Source organism: Phaethon lepturus, unplaced genomic scaffold (assembly GCF_000687285.1).
Source record: "Phaethon lepturus isolate BGI_N335 unplaced genomic scaffold, ASM68728v1 scaffold7821, whole genome shotgun sequence".
Taxonomy (NCBI): Eukaryota; Metazoa; Chordata; class Aves; order Phaethontiformes; family Phaethontidae; genus Phaethon; species Phaethon lepturus.
In genome coordinates, this window is record NW_010516906.1 from 17519 (window position 1) to 37782 (window position 20264).

The 20264-nt window shown below is 38.2% G+C and overlaps 1 protein-coding gene across 1 annotated transcript in view; it reads left to right on the forward strand.

The window, feature by feature from the left end:
- The window catches only part of PHF20 (PHD finger protein 20), a 38344-nt gene that overhangs the window by 17074 nt on the left and 1006 nt on the right, over positions 1-20264 (forward strand). Inside the window, exons 7-12 of the mRNA XM_010296210.1 lie at positions 1876-2031; positions 4287-4456; positions 10022-10121; positions 13435-13630; positions 16548-16944; positions 18252-18432. Of these exons, the coding sequence (XP_010294512.1) occupies positions 1876-2031; positions 4287-4456; positions 10022-10121; positions 13435-13630; positions 16548-16944; positions 18252-18432 (1200 nt within the window). The remainder of the gene's footprint in view (positions 1-1875; positions 2032-4286; positions 4457-10021; positions 10122-13434; positions 13631-16547; positions 16945-18251; positions 18433-20264) is intronic.

Consider the following 20264-nt stretch of genomic DNA (forward strand, 5'->3'; position numbering starts at 1 on the left):
AGACATTGTTATTTTATGTTGTCTGTTACCTAGTTCCTCACTTTTATGAGCAGGTATTGCGGACAGGAGTGCTTTCTTCATTAATCTGTCATTTCTGATTTTATTAAGTGTTCAATAATAAATTGTGATGGGCAAGATAATTTATTTCCTGGTTGAGGGGCATCATTAATGCTGGATGATGGCTTATAGTAGTGCTTGTAATGGCAAAATAAATCTAACTCCAAAATGGATATGTCAGTCTTTTTGGTCTGGCTTTTCATTAGCAAGTGTACTTGTATGCAGGTTTTAACTGGTTAAAGAGGGTGCAGATCCTCTTGATTTGTTACAAAGTACCCCATGTGCCAGATGTTCGCAGTTACACGAGTTAGTTTTGGGGCTCCTGTATGGATGATGGCATTTGGAAATGTCGATGGGTCCTCTTTTTCTGCCATTAACCTTGTTATTTCTTGCATCTTTAGCATGGGATTTCAGAGGCTGTGACAATGAGCTCTATTACACCTTCCGCATCCTAAATTTTTTTTTCTAAAGGATAAATATCTCTTCTGCTGGAGAGATGAAATAAAAGCCTGATTTAAAGTCTAGGCAATTGCTCTGTCCCACTGTCATGTTTCATAATATGCTGTTCCACCTACAGCAATAGGGTTGTGGTAGAAACATGTCTGGTCTGTTGATTTCATCTACAGAGGCTTGGGAATGCTTTCCTTGGGCCACTTTACACTTCGAAATCCGTGTGTAGGTCCAGCTGTTACTGGTGATGGGATTCTGAACTTCTGAAAATCACAATTAATTCTGAAAGATTTCTTTGGTGAAATATTTACAGATCAAGTGTGGCAACTTTCTCTGACATTGATGGATGTCTAGGATCATTAATGCATTATATCTCAATCTGGCATGCATAATTTGTTAAAAGTAGAGCTCCTTAAGAAGGAGTTTCTGAGACAGTAAAGAAAATACCGTACCTTTTTATTTGTTGCTATGAAGAAATAGGGCAAGCTATCATGAGAGAGTAGAGGGTAAGAAAGGACGACAGGCAGACTGACTCAGAATTGTGCTGAAACAAATAATTTTAGTTAGCTTCTCATTATATGGTGCCCTCAAATATAATGATAATATGCAAAGTATAATGTGTAGACTTATGCAGTAGTACCCCAATAGTACACACAAACTGCTTCTCCATCTACTCCTGGGTTTTAAAATGTTGCTTGCCTTTTCTTGACGTTGCCCCTGTGGTTCTTCAGTCCAGGAACTTTGAAGGCTTTCTCCAGGTAACTGATCAGAGGGTACTGCTTGTAACTGCAGGTGGCCTCTACTTATATACAGTCCAGGAATTGAGGAATGGCTACTTCATAGAGGAACTGTTCTAGGTGGTTTCTCCACATGTTCCTAGTTGGGGCTTTTCTTTTCCATCCATACATACAGTAGGAAAGTAGAAGAGATGCTTTCTGTCCATTTTGTAGTCTGTTGAGGTTAGGGAGTGTGGGTACCTCATGTGAATAATAGTGGGATGTGAGGGGGAGGTCTCCAGCTAACAGTGCTTGTGTAGAAGTGCCTGTAATGCAAAAGCATTTGTAGACATACTCACCCTGAAGAATAATGAGGTTCAAGTAACCAGTCTTTTCAGCCTTTCTCACTTAAGTCAGCAGTGACTGAGCTGCCTAAGATTTTTCTGGTTCAGTTAATAACTTCCTTGCCTCTAGAAAGCTTGCAAATCTTTCAGCGGCATAGTGAAGTCTTAGAGTCCCTGCATATTGAAGTGGAAACTGTCTTAGTGAATTATACATGCCTGCTATGGGCATGCTGGTACTGTTTTTTTTTCCTCTGTCAACTTTTCTTGACTACGGATTTCTAATAAAAACAGTTCTTAACATTTTACAGAATACTCTGGCAGTGAAGAAAACACAGATATTTTGCAGGAGCTGTCTCTTGAAAAATCAGTTGTCACAAAAAGTATTTCTTCAAATAAATCCCGCCCAAGCACATTGCTACACTGCTCTGATTCTGGACAGCACAGAGGAAAATCAAAAACAAATGGTAAGATGACTCTCCTTGATGGTTTGCTGGTTCTGTCTTTCATTACCAGTAAATGTGTGAGCTGCACTAATATATGTGAAAGCTGGTACTAATGATGTAAATTTGGCTATTTGTACGCAGGACTGTGTGTGTTTCTATTCCCCTGCCTGAAGAAATGGAACCCAGTTCATTTGCCAGAGGTTGATGTTGCTGCTTTTTGCTTTGACTTTGTCTTCACAAAAGCTTTAAGTCTGTTCCCCTTATTTCAAAACTCATTTTGCACCTTTTTGTAGCACCTGTAATAACAATGTTCAGACTTCATTAATTAAATTTTTTATATTCCTAATGTTTCCTCAAAGTAATAACTCAGTTAAAAATAGATGCTGTGCATGTTTTATACAGTATATGGGCTGTGTTTGAGACACCACTGGATGTGGTTATGTGTAGTTGTATAGATAAAGTATGATACAATGGTTATAATGACTTTCTGAGCTTTGTAATGATGAGAAGCTCTTGAGTAGCTACTACTTACTAGTGTGTTTAAGTACTTCATAAACAGAGCTCATAAAAATGTGGCTGCTGTGTTCCAGCTTTCATAACTGTTAATATCTTGGTTCATCTTTTTATTTACTTGTCACAAGCTGGTGCAATAAAAAAGGAAGATAAACATTTTGTTATTTCTGTTATTCTTAAAGCTCACAAATTTGAAGGAAATGGGAAATGTATGACAGCTTGATTTGTACAGGAACCTTCAATTCCTTATTGTACAGATACCCTATTGGTGTCCATTTAATTTTTTTTACATGACTGTTATATTGTTTGGTATTAGGCAAAATGTCAAAATTAACTTCAGTTAATTCCATTATATAGGGAAAAGAGGAAACATTAAAAACTACTGAGGTGCAGATGGTGATAATGTCTTAAAACAAGTTCTGCAAGTCTGATCAGTTGTGTTTTTGGAGCATATCAACCATGGAACATACAGTTTAGTAACTTGGGCATCAGTTGCTCAGATTGGTTCTTTTGATTGGTTCATAGAGATTGAAAGAGGTGAAAAGTATTGGAAATGGTTTATTTCATCCTTTTTGCAATTGATTTGCTGCTTTTTGCATCTGCAGAATTTATACTAACAATAAAATCAGTGCCTACATAAATAAGATCTGGCGTAAGTAATAGCAAAACTCCTCTGTAGAATGAAAGTGCAGTGTGCTTAACCTGTTGCTTACCTGTTGCTTCCAGAGTACTTCAGGAAAGTGTGTCATATCTTGGAGGTGGAATAAAACTTTTAAACATGAAAATTAGCTAGTGCATTGGGTTCTCAGCCCCATAAATTTGAGAACAGCTGTTTCTCCAAAAGATCTAGTTTATACCACAGACTGGTTCTTCTGTTTCTACAGTATTGTTTTAACGGCTAAGTGATCAAAACAGTTCTAAGCAATCTAGGTGAGAGGCCACAATCTGCTTAAGAGTGATCAAAATTTTTACCTTCCGCTCTTCTCCAGCACATTAGAGTATTTCCCAAATAATTAAAATCCTTGTCGTCTTCCTCTGATCCTCGCATTCTATCCCCAAGGAAGGTGTAGGCATTGCATTAGTATTATTGAAGTAAGCATCTCAATTTAACATGTTGTTCAATAAAGATTTTCTTGACAGTTTTATTCAATTCACAGAGATTCATTAATGCTTTAAGCAGCATGGGAGCATTCTTAAAGAATACCTTGGGCAGTGTACTGCCCCTGAATTGATGAATGTGTCCTCAATGGGAGGCTAAATGAAAGTAATAATTTCTGTAGCAGGATTAAATTCTGTGTTGGACTCTGAATGTTTCTGTAATGGAGACATTACTTTGTGAGATCGAATGGTTCGTAAGACACAACCCTCTTACCTGTTTTTGTGAGTGCTGCACTTAAAGTACCAAGTCAGTTCTACACAAATTGCAGAAATTAGTGCGATTCATATTTGAATTTATAAATCTAGTTTGTTTATTATGCTTACTTGCCTAAAGAGACTTTGTGCCAACAGTGCATATTGAGAGTACAGTTTTAATGACAGAAACTGTTAAGTTGTAATATTAATGAGTATAAAACTTCATTATATAGTAACCTTACTGTTTCTTGAAGATAACTGCATAATGTAGTAATGTTGTGATATTCCTTAAATTACATGGTGAACTCATGCTTTTAGAAATATATGTCTGCATACTCAGGGTGAAATCTTGAGACTTACCTGACCTTTTTCTAATTACCTGGGATTTTATCTAACTCCTTTTTGTACAGAGGATGACACCCTGAGTGAGTCATCTATGGATAGCTTGCTTTGGAGTGATGATGACTGCAGTCAGGATGTTGATGTAACCACGAACCCTGATGAAGAAGTTGAAGAAAGTGATTTTGAGATTGTTCGGTGTGTTTGTGAAGTAAAAGAAGAAAATGACTTCATGATTCAGGTACGAAGTGGAGGGTGAATTCACATTTCAGTGAATACAGTGGAAGGTGCCAATGGAAAAGCAATTGTAGAAATATACACAGGTACGTTCTTGTGCTGTCCTCTGAAATAATAATTTTTTTTTTTAAGGTAACCTGTCAGGGTGAGCAGCTTCTATGATAGGTAAAAAACTTTGCTTTCTGATACAGTTTGTGAAAAATCTTCAGTTTGTTTTTTGGGGTGTTTTTTTGCTAATCAAGAGAAAGTGGTGGAAGAGCGACAATTCTATACAAGCCATTAATGGTTGGCTTGTCATTTGTGGGTTTGCATTTTTCTAAAAATTAGAACAAGAACACTTACTAGATTTAGATAGTATGTATTTCAAATCGGTGGCTTTTAATCTGGCTTTTTTGCTTCCCTCTAGTTCTGAGCACGTTCAGAATATTGGCATGAGATGGTGGTACCCTTCCATTTTCCTGCCCTGGCAAGAAGCTTGACTCACATACAATCCTCTAGCTAGGATGAACAAAAAAAACCCCATTACTTGAATCTTTTGTTTTGAAACACAATTCATCCATTCCACAGTTTCTTCTGTAGTTTGTAAATTCAAAGTTCCTAATCTGCATAAGGCCATCTGTCTGTTTTCCATATATGTTCTCTTTTTAAACCAACTTTACAGAAAACTGTTTCCAGCCAGAGCAGTGTCTGTTATCTCTCCTGCTTAAAACTGTTGGTAAGTGCCTCTTTGGAACTGCCCTGGCTTTTGACTTTTTGAGACGTTTGTAAATTACTGGGACACCATACCCCACATAACTGCTCAGAGCCATTCCACCCAGTTCATTTCAAATAGTGAAGTCAGTCATACCAAATAAAAAACTTCTTCAGTATTTTTTGCTCTGGTTCGTTTTGCCACCGCTGCTTAAGTGAGCTGCGTGGTCCCCTTTGGTAATTCTCCCTAAGTCTTCAAAGAAGCATATGCAGGGGCTTAAGTGCTTGATGCTCTTGAACCAAGATCACAAGCTTTTCATAGTTGCCCTTCTGAAGAAATGAGTATTACTTTTTTTTATTTTTTTTGTAGCGAGGGAGGCTCCCACCCTTCCTATCTAGATAACTTTTTGCTTGTTGTGGGACCTCAGTTCATAGTGACAGTAGTATAGCTTGGTAGCTGTGCTCATCACAAATTTTAAGCTAATTATTGCATTCTTTTGAGGAGGTTGTTTTATATGTGAAAGGATATGATGTGACACTGACTTCAGAAATATTTTTTTGGCACACAAAGCTTACCCACATCTGCAGCTTTTAAATTTCCCAGGCATTCTGTTGCTAATTTTTGTGAGGTTTGAATCCCACTTTGTGAGACCCCTAACTGGGATAGTTGCTGGCATATTACTCTGAACAGCATTTCTTTTTTGCTGTTTAGAACACAGGAATGACAGAAGTTGATCTATACCTACCTCACAGCTGCTGATGATTTTTTGGTGCACCTTATTGCTTGAATGAAGGTAAAAACCTGTTAAGGAGAAGAGAGGGTGCACTGCTTAAATTGTAGTGTGAAGAATTCTTGGCTTCTGCAACAGGATGGTAGAAATGCCTTTTTTTTTCCTCTGAACATCAACAACGTAATTTTAAAATTTTTAATAGGGATAGCTAAGGCAGCTAAGTTTGGTTTTTGTCCTCAACAGTCAAGTTTAACAACTAACTTCATCAAGTAGTTTTCTTTGACCTTCCCTACTATTTTATAGAGACTTGCTCTGGAAGGTATGACACATTTTCTCTTAGTGCTGAGTTCATTTTGATGCACATCCATTTGTTGGATCCTGACAGTGCAGGGCAAAAGATACCTTATGCTGCATTAGTAGGAAGGCGTGCAGTGATGGGCAGTGGTCAAAATTGGATAAATAGCATCTGAGCGTATAGGAGGAAAAGGAGTCTGACAGTTGGGAATAAAGGGGGCTGTCTGCCTTCTGAGGATATGGCTCAATGGAAAACATAAAGATACAGTCTGGAGTATAATTTTCTGGCAAAAGTAGGCTCAACATTAGTCTTATGATTGCAGAACACAGCTAGCTCAGAACATAGTCTGTGGATAGCTTTCATGGAGGGTTTAGTGGACTGCTTCTGAGGTCAGTTTTCTAGGCTGAACTAGTTTGGGGTGTTCTTTGACTGTGTTGTGAAGTTTTAAAAACTTTAGCTGTGTTGTGAAAGAGTTGTATAGGAAAGCAGGTTATTCGCTCTGGAAAACAGATACAGATCGGCAGTGTGACGAGTACCTGTATTTTTTTATGGGGGTTGAAGCAATAGGAATTGGGGAGCAAAGAGCTGGTAACAAGATTTTGGTGGGGTAGGTTAAACAGATGGTTTGTTTAAGGTACCAAATGCTGTGCTCCCCACACCTTTCTGTCAGCCTGTAGTTTTTGGTAAAATGTTTTCAACAGTCTGTTCTTCCGTTGTTGATGTAGAAATGCCTGAGTTAGCTCTTTAAGTACAGAGCATTAATGCAAAGCAAAGATGCTATGTTATACAACTATGGAATTATGATGAGGGGGACCTATTTTCAGCTTTTCCGAGGTGTAGTGTCGAGTTGACACTTCCCTTTGACTTCATAAGAGTGAGAATCCTCTGTAGTTGTCATAACTTTATAAGAAGGAAAGATTTCTTCCCTATTTCGTACTCAGACTTCAATTTGACACTTGGAAACTCAAGTTTGGAAGTGTCTGCCCTAAAGAACTTGCATTTAGACTTGTCCTCTCTTTCTGAAGATAGGTAATTTTGCTCAGTGTGTGAGTTTTTAGAAGAATATTGTCATTCTTTGCACTTGTCTCCATTGGGGTGTTTATTCTGCCCCTGCGTATTGAGATCTGACTGAAATATACTGACACTTGGGGTACTTTCTTGTGCATGTGCCTGTGTGCCAATGTGCCTTGACGTGGTATCAAAATTAGAAGTCAGGGCAGTTTCTCCATGCACGTGACTGGAGGTTCATTCCTTCTAGGATACATGCATGGTGCCCTCTTAAAAGAGGGAGAATGGTAAGTCATTTTCTTCTTGAACTGCGCTCATTTCTGTGAATGTCCAAATTTAGAAATAATGAGGAGAAAATGTTAATTTTGAACACAAGTGGTACCATTATTTTTCCTGAAAGGTTGGGGACCATTAAGGTTTAATGAAATGCTTACACAGTTAAACTGAGAGTGTGTTCCATTTAGGTCTTTAAACGAATAATAAAACCCCCCAAAAAATCAGTTTAGAGATTTTAGCAGAAAACTCTTCCTTTATCTTGAACTTGCCTTAGATTAATTGTCTTAAGCAATTTGTGCATAAAGAATACCATTCATTACACCGGGATACAGAAATACAGTTTTGCATTTAAAGTAAGGAACTGCCTCAGTTAGTAGAAGTTAAAACTGGAAAAAAATCTAAGAAGTAATATGTCATTGGTCAATGCTGTTTCATTCCAGTCTCTAACTTTGCCAAAGAGGTTACTGGATTTCGTTTACAGAGCCTGTGTGAAGTAGTAGCTTAGCATTGCCATGTGTTACTTCTGAAGGCACAGCATTCGCTTTTTAGGGTAAGGCTTGGGCCCAAAAAAGCCCAGACAAAATGTCATTGTTATTCCCTTCCATTTGTTTTTTATACCTAAACATTGTGTATTTGTGTGTGATGCAGAGAATTCTGATTTGGATTTGGTGGCCTTGGAGGTAATGGATGTAAATGGATTTGGGATATTTTTGTTCTGGTAGTTTAAAAGCTGTTTTAAATACATGTCCATTGTGTTTGGTTATTTCTTTCGCATTTGAACTTTGATTTAGATATTATTGCACAACTTCAGCATGTTTTTCCTCTTCAAAGTCTCTTATTTGGCTTGCTTTGAACCTCCCTACTACTGCCTGGGCAGGGGGTAGCTTCTGTGTAGCATGTGTCCAGAGCAACAGCCTGTAGCCTGGCCAGCCAAGCTGTGAAGTAGAACATACAGACAGGTAAAAGGAAGGACCTATGCCCTGATGGGGTGGATATTTAAATATCAGCTGAATAAAATAAAGTTGTGATGGGCAAACTTGCCTGGAGAATCACTGAGTGTAGCTCTGTGCCATATGGCATGATTTATAGAACGCAAGTGTAACTAGGTCCAGGAGCTCCCTTCTTGTTTTTAGCATGCAGTCTCTTCTTCTTAATCTGTTTTCTTCCTTTTAGGACACGTTCTTCTGGCTCCTACTAATCATATTTGTGAAAGGAGGATGGTCTCTCAGCCGTTTTTGAAAACATCTCCTTATTGCTTTCGGACTGTTTACCCATTGGTAAACAGTTTTGCCATGAGCAAAACATTGTTAGTCCCATCTTTCAGAAACCTGTTTCTCTCTAACCTTTTACATTCTCCATTGCCAGTGCTTCTGTTTCCTCCACACCTAGACCACTAATTTAATACAATGGCATATTCAAGAACTGGTGGTCCCTTTCTGTCTCTCCTAGCTTTGAGGAAAGGCAGCAGATAAGAGCATGAATAAAAGTGGTATAAGTGGTGTTCAACACAGATGAGATGTTTATCAAGTTGGCATCTTTGTAGGTCAGTGAAGAGCGGCATGTAAGATTGCTTGCAGGTGCTGTTTGTGTTTGTTTTAGCTCATTTTGAAAACTTTTGCCAATATTGACAAGATCTCTGCGTTAAGCTTTTGGATTGTCCTCTGAGGGAAAAAAGGTTATAATCTGGTGTCTCACTGCTTGTGAAAATAGTAATTCTGAACTGACACCACAGTTTCAAATCAAAATTGACTTAATACTCTTATGTGGGATTTTGTCCCATGTCTCAGTGGTCTTTAGGCTACAATTGAAGTTTTGCCCGCTTTGGGGGGGTGGCGGGGGTGGGGGCGGAGTGACTGAAACAGAACATGTGGATATGGTTTTTCCTGCTCTAAAACGGTATGGCTTTAAGTTCAGTGATTGCATTTTAAATAGCATAACTGCTATAAAAAAGTAGGGCCAGATTATGTTCAGTCTTTGCCGATATGATTGCTCACACTTGGAAGGATGTCAGAAGTCTTCAAAGCTGGTAGAACTGCATCTGCACTTTAGTTTTGTATTAGTAGAGCTACCTTTGAAATAGATAAAATGTTAGAGATACAACTATCAGTAAAGCGTAATATTGGCTACTCCTATGTGATATAAATATCACTTGGATTTTATAATTGTGATTTACTGTTTGAGGGGGAAATCTTTTAATTCAGATAACTTGATATATTTTGCTGAAGAAGGCTTGATTGCGTACTGTTTTCTGTCCTCATTATGTGTGCATGCATCTCGTGAAAGATTTTTCATCTGCAAAGGGAACATTTTTGCACCTTTCAGGATCCCTGCTTCCACTCTGTAATTGTTGTAATTCTCCAGAAATCCATGTCAAAAATGTGTGAGAAAGGTTCAAATTTTGTTGTAGTCTGATTCTTTAATTTATTAGCATGTAGCTGGAAGAGGAGGGTGGGTATTAATACACCTTTTGTCTTAAAATATGTAGATGATGTGTCTCTTAATTGAGGTAATCTTACTGAGCTCCTGTAGGCTTCATTTCTGTTGATATGCACTTCTTGACTTTAAACAGTGTGAAGAGTGTCTGTGCTGGCAGCATGGAGTCTGTATGGGTTTACTGGAAGATAATGTACCTGAGAAATATACCTGCTATATTTGCCAAGATCCTCCAGGTACAGAAATTTAAGGTTACAGAGCCTTCCTATATATGTAGTAATTTTATTAGTGTGTGTGTATATATATATTGCAAAGATTAAACTTGATGGGTTTTTTTGTTCCCCTAGCTGTGTCTGTCATTATAACTGAACTCAGTTACCTATAATGACAGAAAGTTTAATTTATGTGAATGTATATGAGTCAGTTTTGTGGTATTACAGCTGGACAGGAATGAAAATGATTGTTCTAACTGTGATGACCATCTGTCACATATTTGCCAGTAATAAGGATTGTACTGTCTGGCTATGGAAAATGAATCTAGAGGTACTCAGGAAACTTAAGCAAAGACTCCCCATGGACACATCTTACAGGATGTGACTGCAGCTTTCATCCAACAAGACCAGGCTTAACATGTTCTTTAAAATAAGTCAGCAAGAGGCTTGTTGGTTCTCAACAGCCGTGATGTGCTAGTGCTTGTTATGGAAAGGTACTTGCAATCCATGTATATAAATACACATAGAAATTATCTTGGGTCACACAGTCAGAGTTGATTAAGCAGTATGTTCTCTACTCCTATCTATGTATTTTAAAATGCCTTACTCCATCTTATGCAGGAAGTAAAATTACACTTACATGGATCTTTTCCGACTTCCTACTCTATGAATTATAAAGCCTTGCTGAATGTGGAAACGAATGAGGTTCAGGCTTGAGTCCATGTTGATAAATTATGAGAAAATGGGAATCTTCATTTGCCTAATCACAAGGCTTTTTTGGTTTATATACATACCTGGATTATGATCTCTGGGTTTTTTGGCTGTTTAAAACTACCAACTCTTTTGTAGCTTAACTCATTGATTTGTGTAGTTTATATACTAATGTTGTTTGTACTCATAGCAAGGAAGACACACTATGCTTACATTAAGTTATCTAAGTGATAAAATATTTTAATACTCATTTAAGTGTTTTTACAGTATCTTGCATACAGGATTTTAACCCTCTATTTTCAAGATATTTTTCTTTGATTTGTGTCAGTTTGAGTTGGTTTTAAACTTAACTGAAGTGTACTTGCAAACTGAAGTTGTGCCATCACACTTGAACTATTTGTATTTACTTTATCAGAATGCTTTTTAGTAAAAACTGATTATAACTAACAATTCATTTGCTTAAGTACTTTAATCACTTTTATTAACTATTGCTTTGAAAATCCTGAATTTTTTTTTTTTTTAATTTGGACTTAACTTTTACCTCTGTTTTCAAAAACACATCTAATTTTTTGACTGCAGAAGTGGCTTCTCAGTTTCAGTGAATCTGTTGTTGGCCTGAAATGAGCTAAATAGTCTTTATGAATCTGCAAAGAAGTTGCTTTTAGAACCAAGCATAGCCATTCAGCAAGCTCTTGTTTAGGAGCTTTCCCCAGTTTAGTGCAGGGACTTGTAACAGCACAGTTCATGTCAGTCGAAGTAAAAGTAAGTTTAGTGTCATTTTATGACTAAAAACTGTACCAACTGTCACTATAGACAATTTTTTTGAGTTAAGTGGGGTTTTCACAAGGGTTGTTAAGTTACCCTTGCTTAAACATTATCAAGATGCTTATGATGGGACAGATTCATTCAATCCATAGAAAGCATACATTGTTGGATAGTCTTGTGTGTTCTATTAAGCTGCTACAGCTAAAAAGAGAGCACTTTTTGTCTCTTGAGTATGCTGCTAAATAAACAATGCCATGGGTGGGCTTTAGTTGGATAATTTCAGTGCTGTTCAGGTGACCATGGAGTTCTAAAATTCACAATTTTATTCTTGTGGACTGAACTTCATTTTCTGTCACAGATGGTAGCTTCTCTAACACAAAAAAATGCATAAGGGTTAATACAGGTATGTCAGGAATGTCTCCAAAGCGGTTCTGGCCATACCTAGAAGATCTCTTGCTTGACACAGCATATCTGCCTGAAAGGTTGAGCTGTTATAGCCCTGAAAATCCGTTCTTCTCTGTGTTGGTTTCTGTTTGAGAGTTTTTTGGAGATCTTGCCTCAGAACATTGAGTATTGTCCTATACAGCCTCGTGGCTGAGTGTGCTTGCCTGTAAGCACACTGGTTTGCTTTTACTCCTTTACTGAGACAGAGTGTTAGTATTGAATTTAAGTTTGAAAGTGTCCTTTATGTCCACACATGTTCATATAGGGCATGATGTAGAAGCCATTTTGCTGCCACTCTATAACTACCATCCAAAAGCATATAAACACCTGTGACCATGTTCTGCTCACTTCTCAGTACAGCTTCCAAAGAGTTCTTTTGCTTCGTTGTGCCAAAGTTAATAGCATGGGTAGTGATGCTACCTAATACGCATGTAGTGCAATCCCTTGTTCTTACCCTGCTGCCTAGTAACTGTCTACTTTTTTTTTTTAGCTTTTCCTTAACTGCTGAAACTTGTAGTCAATATTAACCTGCTTATATTGGAGACTTTTTTGTGGCTATCATTCCGAGTCTGTGCTCCAGTATTCTCTCTGATTTTGTGGGTTCGCTGACTGGGCTGTATATAGGCCAGTGAATGATGTAGTGGTGCTCAGGGTGCTGAGCTGTCTTCTGAGAACATCTGTTGTAACAATACATTTTACAGAGTGTGTGTGGGCTTTTTGTTTTGGCTTGGAATTCTTTGTGTTTTTGCAATTTAGCAAACATCTCAAGTTGTTCTCTTTCCTGCTAATACCATTTTGCTTGGTTTCTTAAGTTACTTTTACTGATGCATTCATCACATTTAACATAATTGCATTACAGCTGTTGATACTCCAACCTCTTAAGCTAGAATTAGCATTATTAATAGTTTGGCTTAGGCAAGCTCTCCATCAGAACCTCACCATTGATTCCTTTAAAATTTACTTTTGAATGACTGTACTAATACATGTATGGTGCTTAAAAAGAGGACCACTGGAGAAGGGAAGCTCACTGCCTTTTGCTGCATTTTTCTGTCTGCAGAGAGCTATATTCGAACTGTAGCTTTAGTTATAACCATGGTTACTAGATAGTGTGATACCTTGCTAAAAATACACTTTTCTCTGTGCATCAGCTGCAAATACCTGTTGTGGATGTTCTTTGATGGAATTTGGAGTCTGAATGCTTTTACAGTTGGGCAGAAGTTTTTGACTGAGGTTATCATCTCACTTCCCACTTCACAAGTTCTTCATGGTTTTGTCTGATATTATAAATCTTTATTGGTACTATTGATAATAACAAATAAGCTATTGAAAGACTTTGAGATAATCAGAATTACTACCAGTAATGTTAACATACCATAGTTAATGCCTCGTTTTAACACACTCATTACTGTTGCTTTAGGTCAGAGGTCCAGCTTAAAGTACTGGTATGAGAAGGAGTGGTTAAGTAATGGTCACATGCATGGCTTAGCATTTTTGGAAGAAAATTATTCCCACCAGAATGCCAAGAAGATAGTAGCCACTCACCAACTTCTTGGCGATGTACAGAGAGTGATAGAAGTACTGCATGGACTGCAGCTGAAGATGAGCATATTACAGTAAGCAGTATTTAAGTATCAGTTGGCATGTTCTCAATGTGAATTAGATTTCGAGTAGTAGCAAAATAACCAGAAATTCAGACTTATTTTTGTGCTTCTTTGTGGATATATAACAAAATAGTTTGAATTGCTAATGTGATCTTGGAAAAGGACTTGGCTGCCTAAAAACTATTTAAGTGTGTTGAGAAGTAAATTGACTGTGTATAGAAGGGTTGGGGAAAGTACGAAGGAAAGAGGAAGAAAACTAATAACAACAGCTTCTCATAAAACAACTAAATAGATTTAAGTATCAAGAAGACGATAGGCATATAACCTGTGGCAGCATTCTTATAACACATGCCCTCTGTATTCCAGTAATTCTAAATCAAAGCTTTTCCAGCAGAAATCAAATCTTTTTGTTCAGCATAATGTGTTGCTCTGTTGTAGTGGGAGAGCAGGTGCACCTTCAGCAACCTGTAGCTATTCGTTTCTTTGCAAAGATTACTAGATAAATATGAAAAAATAACGTTCTGTAATCACTGTAGAAATCAAGTTTTCTGGATCTTTTCCTTTTTAAAGTCATCCTTGGGTTCTGATGACGGAAGAAATCTTTTTAATAACTCAAATCCAGCAGTTCTAAATTGATTGAATTCCATATTTATAATTTATTAGTTGATAAATTGTACAGCAGCAGCTATTTGGAAAGCAAAGCTTTTAGTGTTTCCAGCATTCTTTAGAACCTTTTCCCTTAAATTTAACCAGTGGTGATGTGGTAGGGCCACTGACAGTACTTGAAATGCTTAAACAGTGGAATAATGCTTAAAGCAGAGAGCAGCAATTTTAACACTAGGTTTTGCTTTTCCTTTATAGTATCCTTTAGTCAGATCTGTAAGTAATCTCTCCCCTCTTTGGAGAGGGTAGAACATAAGGAGGACCTCCTTACAGTGGTCCTCTTCCACTTGCCTTTTCTTAAATAGCAAAACTTTAGATTGTGACTTTCCAGTTGTAGAGTACGTTGAGATTTGCGTAGCACTAAGGTATTGAGCACTGGGCAAGTACGTGATACTTGTTACAGACTTTGTTCCTTTTCTCTCCCATCCTGAAGTTGGTATGATGACTGGGTTTAATTAAAGATGAGGTGTGGTCCTGTTAGGACAGTCTTGTTAAAAGCTATAGCCCCTGTTTTCTTTATTGTTACATAAATATGAAAGGATTTTTAAAATCGCTGAATTAGAAGAATTATTATATTGTTGATGCAGACCTACCATCTAGGTGAGAGGAGATGATTTCACAGCTGCCTGGAAATCGTTAGGAGTGTGCTGCCCAGTATTTCAAGGAGGCGGCAAAGGATCAGAGGTGACATTCACAGCTTCGGTGCAACAAGAGGGAGAGACAGCCTTCAGAAGGCAATAGTTAAAAGGTTGCTCAAGTATTAAGCATTTGAATTTTCATCCTGAAGTAGCTGGTGCATCATCTTTCAATTTTCTGTGTTCTGTAAAGTTTTCCCTTGCTCTTTGGTGAGCAAAATAGTGCCTTTAGGTGTAGACTATCAGTAGAGCTGGAGAAGAAAGCTTTGAAAGCCGAGTGTTCATTTACCACTTTTCTGGGCGTGCCTTCAGGATTGCTCACCAAGGATGTCATAGACATGCAGTCCCTGGAGATGGAAGCACTTGTATGAAGTGATCTGAGCAAGTCCTTGGCAGTTGTACTAACTGTAGTTTGCTGTGGTAGACGCTGAAGAAACCTTAGCTGCTGTAGAACAGATTAGAAAGCAGTTACTTTGGAAGGAAAATGGTCACATTTTGTTGAGCGGTTTGGATAACAGCTTGAAAAGCTGGATCAGCTTAATGGAGTAATTCCATCTGCCTTTGTTTGCAAGGAAGCACAGAGTGGGGTTTTGCGGCAGACCCCCTCCTTTCTGTGCAGCTGAATGCAGGTGTTTTAGGGTCAGAATTTGCTTCTGCTGTGTTCTTGCAGCCTGAATAAGGCCTGTATAAGCTGCCTACCCTTTGAAGGTAAGCAGAGTGATTCTGCTTTGCTCTCCTTTTTACTGCTGTTTTAATGCCTGACAGACATGTGGAAGAACAGTATCAGTTGTAATGGTCATTCTAAATTTGTTTGTTTGTTACATCTGTGTAAGAATCTGTATTTGTTCCTGCTGCTGGTCATATAATTAACTAATACATAATAAATGTATTAGTTAATTTGAAAACAATTAAAATAAGAATTTTTATAAGAAGCAGGTGGAGGGACTATGGCATGTTGGTGTACGAGGCAATAGAGTTTGCTCAGTATCTTGGGGTTTAAAAGAAAGTTAAAACTTTTTTAAAGGAAATACCACCACCTCAAGTCTCCAATTGCTGTTGTTATTAGAGGGTTACAAAAGATCAGCGGGTTGAAGTTTATTGCGGGGAGCCACAGGATAAAGTTTGATACTGAGTGGTTTGAGGGGATCTTCTTGTTTTACTGGTCTTCAAAATTGTTAAAATCTTAGTTTAGCTTCTGTGTACTTGACTTACCTGTTTAAAATACTACTAAAAATATCCCAGTGAAAATAAGTTTATGCTGTTAATAAATCGCAAATATTGAAGCAAAATGCTTCTTTAAGGGCAACACTGGTAAAAAGTTTTATGCACCTATTTGAAACTTACTCTTCAATTTTTTTCTTAATGTCAGTGCTTGACTTATATCTGTGTTATAGAAATTAAAACAGTGAACCTAACAGAACAGTATCTTCCTTGTGTAGGAAGATACACAATTGTGGTCAGTGAAGTTATATTATTTCAGAGTATTTAGGTATTTTTTTACTGATTACGATGACTAAAGCATGCACTAGTTCAAATATTCTTACTTAATTTCTTTACATAATAGAATAGTTTGCTCAGTCACTCTGAAGTTTAAATTTGGTGGGTGTTTTACTTTTTTTATGTTTGAACAGAAATAAAGAACATCCTGACCTAAAGCTGTGGTGCCATCCATGGAAGCACATTACGATGGATGAAAAAATTCATACAAAACACATCATTCACATTGAGGAAAACTGTTGCAAAGAGGAGACGGCCAGTTATAGAACTTGGAATGGGACAGTTGAGAAACCTTCAACCATTCCTTCTGCAGAGGAATCTTACATTACAAGTGAACACTGTTACCAGAAACCTCGGGCCTACTACCCTGCGATAGAGCAGAGATTGGTTGTGGAAACAAGAGGTTCAGCTTTGGATGATGGAGTAAATAGAATAAGGGAAAATGGGGATGATGCCCTGTCAGAGAGATTTGGCTGGAATCTGGACCGAGAAGTATGCAAGATGGAAAATGAATCCAAACACAATTCTAAGGTATTTGTATTAAAATAACCCTTTCTGCACAGAGGATGTGTTTGCCTGGCAAAGTGCAAAACTCAACCCTTTTCAATAGTATTTAGTGTGTTTATTTGTGTTTTACTTTTTTCCTATATTGTTAAATATAAGTTATTAATTAAAATTATAGACATGATCAACTGCTCCATTTCAAATAATAATTAAAAAAAATAATCTAGGTTGAAGAGGGCTTCTGGACCTTAAATCGTCTGCACAGTCTGTGGAACATGCATAATGATTCACTGTCAGTTCATTGCTTCTTACTTATGTGTGTTAAATGTAAAAATAAACACTAGCAACGGGATAGTGAGAGAGAACAGGGCAAGAATGTATGATACTACCAAAACACTGGTATTCCAGCTTTTAGTTATTTCCATCTTGTTCCCATGTTTCTTTTAATAGTTACATTAACTAAATTGATTCCAGGTTCTTCAGGCAGCATTTCATGGTGCGAAAAAAAACCAAGTAGCCTGAACTGATTTTTCTTGAGAATTATCACCATTGAATAGTCCTGGATGATCATCTTACTGAAGCACTCTAGGTTTATCTTTTCAACTCTTAGTTCTCATTTTCAGGTCTGTCAGAGGCCTGCCTTTCACACCCCAATGCAAAAATATTGCTTTGATTAGTTAGTGCCAAGTCATATGAAATATGGTCTGACAAATATTAGAAAGCCTCTGGGAAACTGGCCTCCCTCTTTTAGATTAAAAGTTTGTTTAGTTTTTATTTCCTGCATATGTAAACTGTAATTTATGTTCTTTTTAACTTCTCTGTCAAATCAGTTGAGATTGCTTTACGTTTCCCAGAACAGCATATATTTCAATTCTTCAATCTTTTTCTAAACTCTGTCGTATTTCAGCAGAATGATGAAAAAAAGGGAGTAGAATCAACGCTGATGACAGTGTAGTCAAGTGTTACAAGTGGTGGTAATGTTTTCTTCTAGATGCTTCGATTAAAGTTTTAGCAGAATCAATACTAGATTCCTTCTGGAAAAATCCCTTGGCAGGGAGCTAGCTATGTGTATATACGTTACGTTTTGAAAATCAGATGCTTGTGAATTGCAAAGAGTAGGTCTTAGCAAAATAGCTAAGAAAAAAAGCATGTCTGTATTTAGATCCTCTTGCCCAGACTGCCTAAATATTTGTGTATGATCTCTTTTCTGTGTGTCTCTATTCTCCACGAGCCTAAGGGTAGTTGAGCGATTAGCTTGGGTAACTGGAAGGACTCAGTCTGGCTCACCAATTCTGTTTCACTATAACAAATATTAATATGTATATTTCTGCTAGGTAAGAGAGTCTGTCTCTAAGAAAGTCTCTCCAGAGGAAGCTATTGAAATGAAGTTGCTGGAAAAAGACGAAGGAGTTGTGAACTCGCAGCTGCAGTGGCAGCTTAATCTTTTAGCTCATGTGGAATCTCTGCAAGATGAAGTCATACACAGAATGGATTTCATTGAGAAGGAGCTAGATGGTAGGTAACATTTTTCTATTTCAAAAATTAACTGTATTAAACTGAACTAGCTGTTCAAAACATGTTAACTTGAATTTTACTTCTGCAGACCTACAAAGGTCATGAGCATTGCTTTGTCAGATTTACTGCATATACTAATAGAAATTAGCCATACTGCTGATGGGGGGGGCTGGACTTTAAAACAAAGATAAAATTAAAACTGAGCAGAATTTTATAGAAGAAGTTTTAGTTAAATCACCTCTAAATACTTGCATCAGATGATGTAGTGGAATACGTTCCATGTCTCTTTGCTTTCAGGCTTTTGCCATTTTCCATAGCTCTTCTGTGTATCTGAACTTCCATGTTTTTCAGGGACTTGTTGGCTGTGTTAGCCTATTCTAGGTGGCCTGTTTGGTGCACAACGCTCTTAACTTTTCCTGTCTCTTCCAAATTCTTTACTTGAATGTCTCTCGAAATTTGTTTTCCTAGTAATGGAAAACTTCTAAACCCTTTATGTGTTACATTAAACAATCCAGGATAATTCTTTTTCTTAACATCTTTAAGTCTGACCATTGGTTGTATAGTGGATGTAACAGCAGCTTTTCTGGGAATCTAACCTTTGCCAAAGTAAGGTGCTGAAAAGTTGAACTGAGTATTTCAGGTAATGAAGGTCAGTCAGGCCTGTAATCATAATGCCTATTTCACAAATGAAGAAGCTGTAGTTTACAAAAGTTAGGCTTCTTGTAACTGCTGCTGAGCTGGAGGGCTGCTTAGAGCATTGCTACTCTGATCAGGAGTTTTCTTATTTCAAGGCTGGATGTGTCAATAGGTGGGTAATGCCCACCAGGTCTTCAGCAGACATTGCCCTTAAGTTAAACTAAGGAACTAACTGGAAACTATGCTGAGGCACATGGAAGATAAGGAGGTGATTGACAGCCCACATGGCTTCACTAAGGGCAAATCATGCCTGACAAATTTCGTGACCTTCTGTGACGGGTATACAGCATTGGTGGATAAGGGAAGAGCAACTGACGTCATCTACCTGAACTTGTGCAAAGCATTTGACACTGTCCTGCAAAAGATCTTCATCTCTAAATTGGAAAGACATGGATTTGGTGGATGGACCACTTGCTGGATAAGGAATTGGCTGGATCGTTGCACTCAGAGTTGGGGTCAACGGCTCGATGTCCAAGTGGAGATCAGTGACAAGTGGCTTTCCTCAGGGGTTGGTATTGGGACCAATGCTGTTTAACATGTTTGTCGGTGGCATAGACAGTGAGATTGAGTGCACCCTCAGCAAGTTTGCCAACAGCACCAAGCTGTGTGGTGTGGTCAACACACTGGAGGGAAGGGATGCCATCCAGAGGGGTCTTGACAGGCTTGAGAAGCGGGCCTGTGCAAACCTCATGATGTTCAGCAAGGCCAAGGGCAGGGTCTGGCACCTGAGCCGGGGCAATCCCAAGCACAAATACAAGCTGGGTGGAGAAACGATTGAGGAGCCCTGAGGAGGACTTGAGGGTGTCAGTTGATGAGAAGCTCAACATGAGCTGGCAATGTGCACTTGCAGCCCAGGTGGCCAACCGTATCCTGGGCTGCACCCAAGCAGCAGGGACAGCAGGCCAAGGGAGGTGATTCTGCCCCTCTACTCCACTCTGAGATCTGCCCTGCAGTGCTGCGTCCAGCTCTGGAGCCCTCAGCACAGAAGAGACACAGACCTGTTGGAATGCGTCCAGAGAAGGCCACAAAGATGATCGTAGGGATGGAACAGCTCTGCTGTGAGGACAGGCTGAGAGAGTTGGGGTTGTTCAGCCTGGAAAGAGAAGGCTCTGGGATCGGTCGTTTGTCTGGTTCTT